At 43.0% G+C, this 10,331-nt stretch overlaps 1 protein-coding gene across 2 annotated transcripts in view; it reads left to right on the top strand.

Annotated features, from left to right (window-relative positions):
• The window catches only part of nab2 (NGFI-A binding protein 2 (EGR1 binding protein 2)), a 13,939-nt gene extending 11,945 nt beyond the window's left edge, over positions 1-1,994 (top strand). For both annotated transcript variants that reach the window (XM_080783545.1, XM_080783546.1), the window contains exon 7: positions 1,653-1,994. In XM_080783545.1, the coding sequence (XP_080639671.1) occupies positions 1,653-1,762 (110 nt within the window). In that variant the 3' untranslated portion in view covers positions 1,763-1,994. The remainder of the gene's footprint in view (positions 1-1,652) is intronic.
• Positions 1,995-10,331: the final 8,337 nt, after the last annotated feature.

The following is a 10,331-nucleotide window of genomic DNA, read 5'->3' as shown; positions in this document are numbered from 1 at the left end:
AAACGTTCTGACACTTTTAATACATGACCTGTGGCTGGTGACTTGTTCACACATAGAGAGAGTCTTTCCCCTTTTGCAGTGCGGTAAAAAACAGCCTTTAGAAATGAATTTGCAAGAAGGATTTCTATATTCAACCATTACGTCGATAACAGCTTTGATTGATTGATTGATTGAAATATTTATTAACAGTTTGCAGAACATTTCAAGCACAGACTCAATACAAAGACGACCCAATTAAGCATTACACTTATTTACAAGAGGGTCCACCTTGTTCAATTCATCAAAACATTCAACAACTTGTTCATTCAACAACACAAGGAACAGAACAGGATTTCATCATTTAAGGCCTATAATCCTAACCGTCATAGATTGAAAAACAAATCATAAGATTGGGAATAGTTTCCGTTGTCAAATTGTTCGACTTATAAGGCGATACAAGTTCAGCGTCTGTTCTCATACTCACGGACCGTTTCGATGTATGATGTATGATCTTCTACGGTTGTTTGTCTGTGGCCTCATATTACAGATCCATTTCCTTATTTGTTCGGTTGACACATATAGGCCTACATTTAAGAAAGCAGGCATTCATAAACTGCAGGTTGCTTATAATGATTGCATGTGTATACTGTTGAAAACACCAAGGTGGAGCAGACAGTGACGGTGCTAGGGAGTTATTCTGTAATGTAGGGTGTGTATACTTTTCATGCATTACTGAGAAACTTGATACACAAATTTATACCAGCTCAAAGAGTCTCAGAACTCTGTTATTCTGCTGCTGTGTAACCCCAGCCTCAGTGTAACCATGTCTGCTTTTTGGAAGCACTGGTATGACTGTTTACTATATAATAAAACTGTCAGACTTCAGGTAAGGATCCAAAATGCAGAACTCACGGACACAAGGAATAAACTTAAAGTCTTATACTTTGCAAAAGTAGAAATCAGGTACACCTTACAAGGCAAGACTAAATGAATACACAAGGCAGAGCAAACTGCTAAACCAACAACCACATGAGCGCATCCAGGGCTATATATAGACTAGGTTCATTAGGGAGCAGGTGAGGTGAGACACACAGGTGGGTCCAGGTAGTCATCAGGACAGTGGAGGAGTGGGTGTGGCACAGACTGTGGCCTGCAGGGCTGTGACAAAAACTGCTGTTTTTAAACGATGGGGAGTTCCTGTTTGTATGTGAGATTTAAGCAATATTACACTCGAGGGTGTGGGTTAACGTGATTATTGCCACGACAGGGATGCAGTAAGGAACGAGACGTAGTCGAGTTCCGCAAGCATCACTGAAGTGGCAATAATCACGTTAAAGCACACCCTCGAGTGTAATATTGCAATTCTACCACAGTTACCCTTAAAACTAAGAAAATCTCTGAAAGAATATATATTTTGAATGACAGATGTAGTCACTACGACCACAAATGTCCCAAGAAACTAGCTATAGCCACCGAGTTTGCTTGCGCTCTGGGAGAACAGAGCAGCTGAATTCTAGGTGTTGAACGGTGCTGGTTTAACCCACGGCTAGAAGGCTGTTTCAACAAATCAGATTGCTTCCTCGAAACGACCTGGTAGAATTTATGTTAACCTGAGTCTGAATAAATAAAGTTGATTGATTTAATTGATAATTCGATCCTTTATCATCCACCAGATTATGACAGTAAGATGGAGAGGAATAAGAGCTCTTCGGCGCCAGCCTGTCGGACCGACGTCAGCCCGTCTGGCATCACCAAAGACGAGTCCAACCACAGGGGCAAGTGACAACGTTTCACGTCGCGTACAGTGCCACATAGCGTCAACACCGTACTTACATAACTGACTGTATATGTACATCTGACAGGGGAAAGAATGATAAATATTATATTGTGTCTGAATCAATCGACTATCATAAATATGTGAATTTGTTTGTTTTTAAGGACCATGCAGCCCCTTCCAATGCAATTGTGTTATTAGATCTGTGATGTTATATGGTATTCATTCCACTTATCTGGTAAACCCATTCTGACCTGAGATCAGATTCATACGAGGTTTCCACACTGGACACACACTGGTCTGATTATTAACCCATTCTGACCTGAGATCAGATTCTAAAAAATGTCAGTCGTTATTCGATTTTTCAAAAAATAGCAGACCTATACAAGCTCGTAGCGCGCCACTCGGTGGCGCGCTACGAGCTTGTAGATCTGCTATTTTTCAATAGCTAAAGCACGACATGATGCCAACACCAAAATGGGTTCCCGTTCAGAATGGGTCAAACGAAACCGCACAAACTCAACTCCATATTTCATACTATAGACGAGCCTAGAAGAGCTTTGTTTGGGGACGCAGGTAATCTGGGCTAACATTTTATTCCAGTCATGTACATTATTATTGTACAGAACCATTTTTTCCTCGTGAAAAAACACAGAGGAGAGAAAATACATCACCAGTTGACGATAATTATGTTACAAAAAAAATGAATATTGAGTCTCTCTCTCCAGCCAGCAGGGGGCGGCATAAGAGTTCCCACACACAGCTTTTGAAATGGGATTCCATGTGTGTTTCCACAGTTTCATTCATCCATTCATTCATTCATTCATGTGCAGAAACGTGGATACTTAACCCATTCTGACCTGAGATCAGATTCATGCGAGGTTTCCACTGGACACACACTGCTCTGATTAACCCATTCTGACCTGAGATCAGATTTAAAAAATATTCAGTCGTTCTTCCATTATTCAAAAATAGCAGACCTACAAGCTCGTAGCACGCCACTCGGTGGCGCGCTACGAGCTTGTAGATCTGCTATTTTTCAATAGCTAAAGCATGACATGATGCTAACACCAAAACGGGTTACCGTTCAGAATGGGTTAACCCATTTAGACCTGATTTCTGAAAAACCTGAAAAAATGTTTCTATATCAGTGGTTCTCAATATTTCACGTCAAAGACGCGCCCAAAAATATATGTAATATATTGAAAATCTGAAAATATGTTGTTCCAGGAACCTTCCAGAAGCAAAGATTTGAGTTAAAAACTGTTCTGCTGCTCTGAAAGAATATATTCAAGCATTTGGGCCACATTTTCACGATTTATCGAAAAAAATAGCAGACCTACAAGCTCGTAGCGCGGCACTCGGTGGCGCGCTACGAGCTTGTAGATCTGCTATTTTTCAATAGCCAAAGCGTAACATAATGCTTGAAACACTAAAAAGGGGTTCCCTTCCCGCACCAAAATGGGTTAACCCATTCTGACCGGGAACCCATTTTGGTGTTGGCATCATGTTATGCTTTAGCTATTTTTGAAAAATCGAAGAACGACTGACATTTTTAGAATCTGATCTCAGGTCAGAATGGGTTCATCAGACCAGTGTGTGTCCAGTGGAAACCTCGTATGGATCTGATCTCAGGTCAGAATGGGTTAAGTATGCATTTCTCCAACACTTACTGTCCTTTTCACTGTAGCCTCACAAACCAGAGAAATAGATGCCGTTTTAGTTTTTACCTTCGGTGCTAATATTGTTTTTTGATAAGAGGGTAATATTATATTCACATTGTGTAGACAACGGGACGAGGGGAGAACCACCAGGGGGGTGTTTCCCTTTTCCCCCAAATGCAAAACATACTAAAGAAAAACACCTGCTTTGTATGTTGATAATATAATATGTAAATGTCATCATCATTGCTCAATAGAGTCACACACAAATCAAGATTTGAATTTGAATCCTTAACAATTGCATCTCTCTCTCTCTCTCTCTCTCTCTCTCTCTCCACACACACACCACTGGGAACAACAAAGCTACGTTTTAAAATGGCAGGTGTTTTCCCTTTTATCTGTTAAAATATCTGTTTGTGACTGTTGTACTGATTAAATGTCGCTGAAAGCTTGGGGGGAGGGGGGGGGGGATCTAGAATGCAGTGGTGGAAACAGTTGTTTTTTTCTGATGTTTTTTTCTGAATTGAAACGGAGTTCAATTTTACTATTTAGCATTTTTTACAATAATATCAGTGATTGTTGTAGGGTCTTGAAATCCTATTTTTTAGATCGGCCTATAATTAATATCCATGCAAAATTAGCACAACATGTAATACAGCATATCTCTGGATCTGGTATCTGGAAATACGTCATGTGTACTGTACTGTACTGTACTGTACGTGAAACTGGGTCCAAATATTTCAAAAGCAGTGATTTTGTTCTCAAGGGCTTAGGGCCGATTCATACTCCTATTTTAGAGCCGAATCTGTCCTAAAGTCGTCTCTTCGGTGCTACTGAAAATATCTGACGAGCCGAAATCATTTCGGCACTACAGCGCCGAAACAGCGGTAAAATAGGAGTATTCTTTTATCTCTCTCAGAACTCTTATTCTGCAACTTCAAGGCTAGACGAGCACAAAATAGTCGAACATATAACATTCTTAAAGTTATAAAAGAATGTTAACTCACAGCAGTCTATTTATTTATTTTATACAATATGGGACCTTCCGATATACCTTTCCTTTGTCACAGGGTATACATGAAACCTTTTGGTATAACTCTCTGACCAAATTATTACACTGGTATACATCATGGTTACTGTATGTTTGTTACACACACACACACTGCAACATGTTCTGGTCGATCTCCGCCTGTCCATTCAACGATCGATCTCCTCCTGTCCATTCAACCATAGGATGGTAGCCGACAGTACGCCAGGTTTATCTGTTTATCCGTCTCTGTGAGCATTAAGACGTCCTCTTCGGTTTGTTATGTTATGTTATGTAAAACAGATTATTTATTTTATTAAATCTCAATAAATGTTATTTTATTGTTTAAATCCTTTTATTGCACTCTTATTTATTTATTTTACAAGACTTGTTTTTGTGACTTGATTTCAAACTCTAGACGGGCCTGCCCCAAAGTGAAAACTAGAGTTCTCAGCAGGCCCACCGGTCCATTCAAACTCTAGACGGGCCTGTTGACTGATACCGGTCCATTCAAACTCTAGACGGGCCTGTTGACTGATACCTGTCCATTCAAACTCTAGACGGGCCTGTTGACTGATACCTGTCCATTCAAACTCTAGACGGGCCTGTTGACTGATACCTGTCCATTCAAACTCTAGACGGGCCTGTTGACTGATACCTGTCCATTCAAACTCTAGACGGGCCTGTTGACTGATACCTGTCCATTTAAACTCTAGACGGGCCTGTTGACTGATACCTGTCCATTTAAACTCTAGACGGGCCTGTTGACTGATACCTGTCCATTCAAACTCTAGACGGGCCTGCCCCAAAGTTCGCCCCAAAGCACTCGCCCAGCAGTCTGCCGTCAACGAGGCGGATGCGTGCACGCCTGAGGGTCGTCAGAAAACTCTTAGGGCTGTATTTTGCGTGTCTTAAGTACCAGGTCTTATTACTTAATTTAAGACCTGGAGGCGTGATCAATGCTCTTTGGCCACTCAGAATAGCCAAATGGCATTGATCATCACGCCTCCAGGTCTTTAGTTTACTCAAGTTAGGGAATAAGACCTGGTACTTAAGACACGCAAAATACAGCCTTTAGCCTCTAGAACAGTCAAAAGTATTTTGTTCCCAATTGGGGTCCTATATGTATCCAATTCATCAACATACAAGAAATAACACCAGAAATGCAATATCATCACAAATATAAAAACAGTATGTACAGATTAAGGAGGAGGAAAGCGTAACAGCTCAATGCACTGTGAGCTAATGTAGAACAGATCATTTTCTGAATGAAATGTAAATCAGGCACCAGTATCTGAGTGTCCTGACAGACACACATCAATCATTATAGAAATCAGATTTGAATCGCATTTCAGGAATGTGGTCAAACATCTGATACACTGTGTTGTTGGTTTCCAACCTGGATAAGGATCCATTTTGTGCTGACCAGCCTTTTATTTTTTATTTTGATTGATTGAATACTTTATTAGACAGAAATGCAAACTGTACTTGGGCTAAAAAGGATAACCCAAATAAGCTCTGAGAGGACAGTCATACTGTAGGTTTCCTTATGTCTTCCAATTAACCCATTTTGGACTGAGGTCGGAAACAATTCTAAATCCTAATAGTTTTCTGAAAAACCCCATGTTTCTATGTCAGTTGGTGCTCAACCTTTTTCATGTCAAGGACCCCCAGAATGATCTCTATTGGGCCACGGACCCCCACCTGAAAATATGTAGTTCCAGGGACCCCCCAGAAGAAGACAATATTTTAGTTAAAAATGTTCGCTCTGAAGTATTACGGTATATTCAAAGATTTACGCCACATTTTCACGACTTTTCAAAAATAGCAGACCTACAAGCTGCAGCTATATGAGCTTGTAGATCTGCTATTTTTCAATAGCTTTTGATTGATTGATTGATTGAATATTGTATTGGGCAACATGAATGCAAACAGCACAATGTACAGTCAGGCATTTTTGTCCAAAAAAAGGATTTCACCGAAGAAAGACCTTGCAGCCTTAATTGTTTCCATTCGGGTCCCATCCACTCACACATGACATGAATAATAAGCTACTAAGCTAAAGTATAACATAATGCTTAGATAAAACACCAAAAAGGGGGTTCCCGACCAAAATGGCTTAATAATAGAAGCTTTCAGCAGGTCCAAGTACGGTATTATAGTCATCTGGTGATCTGACCGAGTCATCATACAACATGTCCTCCTCCTCCCACGCATCGAAACATTAACAACACCACCACCGCCTCCTCAGTCGTCTTGTGTGGTTCTTCCAAACAGCTTCCACAGCACAGATGCTGCTGGAATGACTCATCACCTGGAGTTGTGTGTTTCTTTGTGTGTTTCTTTGTGTGTTTCTTTGTGTTGTGTGTTCTTGTTTGGTGCTTCCACACAGCTTCCACATAGCACAGATGCTGCTGGAATGACTCACCTGGAGTCGTGTGACACGTTCGTTCGTGGTGTCACAACGCACGCAACAGTTCCTCATGTGCATGATAACTCCCCTTCCCTTTAATACATTCTGAACGGGAACCCCTTTTGGTGTTTCAAAGCATTATGCTATATACTTTAAGCTATTGGAAAATAGCAGATCTACAGTGCACCGAGTGCCACGCTATACGAGCTTGTATAGGTCTGCTATTTTTGAGAAATCGTTGAAAATGTGGCGCAAATCTTTTGAATATTGTATTCAAAAGGGGGCATGGTTCCTGGGACAACATGTTTTGAGATGGGGGGGGGGGTCCGTGGCCAAGATACAGATAATTCCTGGGGGTCCTTCACATGAAAGAAGTTGAGCACCACTGACATTGAAACGTAGTGTTTTTTCAGAAAACTGTTAGGGTTTAGAATTAGACATTTTGTAGAATCTGTTCTCAGGTCTGAATGGGTTAAGTTTAACCCATTAAGAGCTGCTGCAGGTCGATTCTATTAAATGCCTTCTGAATCACTATAGTAGTTCTCACACTTTCAAAGGTTTTTCTCTTTCTAAAAATAGCAGATATACAAGCTTCATGACGTGCTGCGAGCTTGTATATCTGCTGTTTTTGAATGGCCAATGCAACACATTTCTACCATACATAGAATATATAGAATAGAATGGTTGTATACCTAGCGAGTCTAGGTGATGTGTGTGTGGAGGTGTCGCACGAACTCTCCCCTGGTGGTGGTGTCTCCGGGGAACACGGCCTGACAGAAGTCACACACGTGGGACTGTAGGGTCAGCTCCGACATCAGATCCTCACCCACCGCCGGGCTGAGGAAACCACCGCCGTCCAGCAAGGCCCGATACGACGCCAGGGGCTGGAGTAGGAGAGAGAGAGGCAGGCCGCCATGAAGGGGGGAGGCCGTGGATGGAAAGTGTCAAAGTACATTTATTATTATTACCATTATATTATTACTTTCTTCCGGACAGCAACGTATATTATTATATTATTACTAATATCAGCCACACACTGGGGCATGCGGCATGGTGGCTCAAGAGGTAGAGCAGGTCGTCCAATGATCCCTGGGTCGGCGGTTCGAATCCCGGCTCCTCCTCCTCCTCCTGTCTACATGTCGAAGTGTCCTTGGGCAAAGACACTGAACCCCACATTGCTCCCGATGTGCTGGTTGGTGCCTTGCATGGCTTCAGACGCAATCGGTGTATGAATGTGTGAATGTAATGCACAATCTATGTAAAGCGCTTTGGATAAAGGCGCTATATAAATGCACCATTTACCATTTAGTGGCCGGATGGTAACCGCAATGAGCTTGTAGATCTGCTATGTTCAAAGGATCTTTAGACATTTTGGAAAGTACTTTTACTTTTGGTATTTTAAGTAGGCTACATCTTATTCTTTTGTACTTTTACTCAAGTTAATTGTGAATACCGAACTACTTGTAGTAGTATGTCGGGGAGGCTTATTGTCGGTATCAAAACCCAGACGTGCTAAGACGAATGGTAAATGGTGCATTTATATAGCGCCTTTATCCAGGACGCTTTACATAGACTGTGCATTACATTCACCCATTCATACACTGATTGCGGTGGAAACCATGTGCAAGGTACCAACCAGCACATCGGGAGCAAATTCGGGGTTCAGTGTCTTGCTCAAGGACACTTCGACATGTAGACAGGAGGAGGAGGAGCCGGGATTCGAACCGCCGACCCACGGATCATTGGACGACCTGCTCTACCTCCTGAGCCACAGTCGTCGAATGCAGCGGAACAACAAGGAGAAATTGGGGAACCTACCCTAAAGGCCTGTAGTGTTGAGTCTCTGGCAGAACAATGAGAAACAGGGGAACCTACCCTAAAGGCCTGTAGTGTTGAGTCTCTGGCAGAAGCACACGCTCGCCTCGCATGTTGTTGTGAGGCTGAAGAACAAGAAGAAGAAGCTGATGATGATGATGATGATGATGGTGAGGCCTTCAGTCCAGACGAATCCCTGCCGCCACCGTGTTTCACCGCCACGTCCTGTTTGGGATCATGGGCCACACCTAGTCCTAGACCTAGTCTCTTCATGTCTTCAGTCAGCAGGTCACACAGAGGGCCTCTGCCTGCAGTCAGCAGGTCACATAGAGGGCCTCTGCCCGCAGTGTCATTGGCGCCATGGTGATGGTGGTGCCGGCCCGTTGGGTTGCGTGCTGTCATGGCTGGTGGTGGTGGTTGTAGGGGCCCGGGTCCTCCGTGATGGTGCTGTCCTGTTGGGTCCCGTGCTGGTTCTGGTGGTATCGGCCCGGGTCCTCCGTAGTGCAGGGCACAACATGAGGGGCTCTGTTGTTGTTGTTGTTGTGTTCGCTGGGCAAGGATGAAGGCGGCCGTCTCTCCACTAGGATCAGAGGCCACTAGAGGTAGAAAATGCACTGTGTTAAACCTCCCTGTGTCCTTACCATTGTATACTTTGTGTCCTCCCCATGTATGTTCTCTCCACTGTGTCCAGTTTGATAATAAACCATCACTTCACTTCATCTGCCTGCCTGTGTGTGGTTGCCAGGTTGCAGGTTGTGCACTTCCTGGGTCCAACACTTGTCTCACATCGTGACAGCTAACGTTGCACCCTGTTACATCAGTGGGTAGATTGTTCCAAGTATGGAACAGTCTGTACTGCACCTTGCCTCACTGTTTTACTGTTTACTGACAGCCAGAGTGTTTGTTTCATCATACCTGAACCTGGCTGCTGCTGCTGCAGGGTATCTGAGTGTTTGTGTCTGGCACAAACAAGGGACTAAATTATTTTCGCTCCTATGCCACCAAAATGTGGAAAGCCCTACCAACCAACAGTCATTAAGACATGCAAATCCCTTGACTCCTTCAAAACCTCTCTCAAAGGGCACCTATACGGACGTCTGCAATTCGAAACTGGCCGCCGTAAAATCTGAACCCCCCCCCCGACCACCGCCTATCCCCCCCCCCCCCTTTTCCCCTCACTGTATAAGTTTCTTTTCCCTTTTTGCTTCCTTTATGATTAATTCCTGTTCTGTTCTTTAACTATATGGAAGTGTCTATTTGTACGTCTCTAAATGTTTTGATGAATTGAACATGGACGGTGGACCCTCTTGTAAACAAGTGTAAAATGCTTAATTGGGTCGTCCACTCACAGTTAACAGTCTTTTGTATTGAGTTTGTGCTTGAAATGTAGTACTGTAATTCTGCAAACTGTTGTGTTGATAAATATTTCAATCAATCAATGGATCAAACCTGGGTGTTTCTGCAGGGTGTCTGTGAGCTGACGCAGCAGGGCGGCCTGCTTCAGACAGACGGATCTCAGCCCGAGGAATTCCCGGAACAGTTCCGTGTAAGCGTCTTCCATGTCGACTCAAAGGAAAGCTTGCAGGATATTTATTTATCCCCCACCTGGAAATGTTCACAAGTAAATTGACTACGTCACACATACGTACAGGGCGTATTAAC

Source organism: Protomyctophum bolini (assembly GCF_963924005.1).
Source record: "Protomyctophum bolini genome assembly, chromosome: 2".
Classification (NCBI taxonomy): Eukaryota; Metazoa; Chordata; class Actinopteri; order Myctophiformes; family Myctophidae; genus Protomyctophum; species Protomyctophum bolini.
This window is presented reverse-complemented; position numbering and strand designations above follow the sequence as displayed.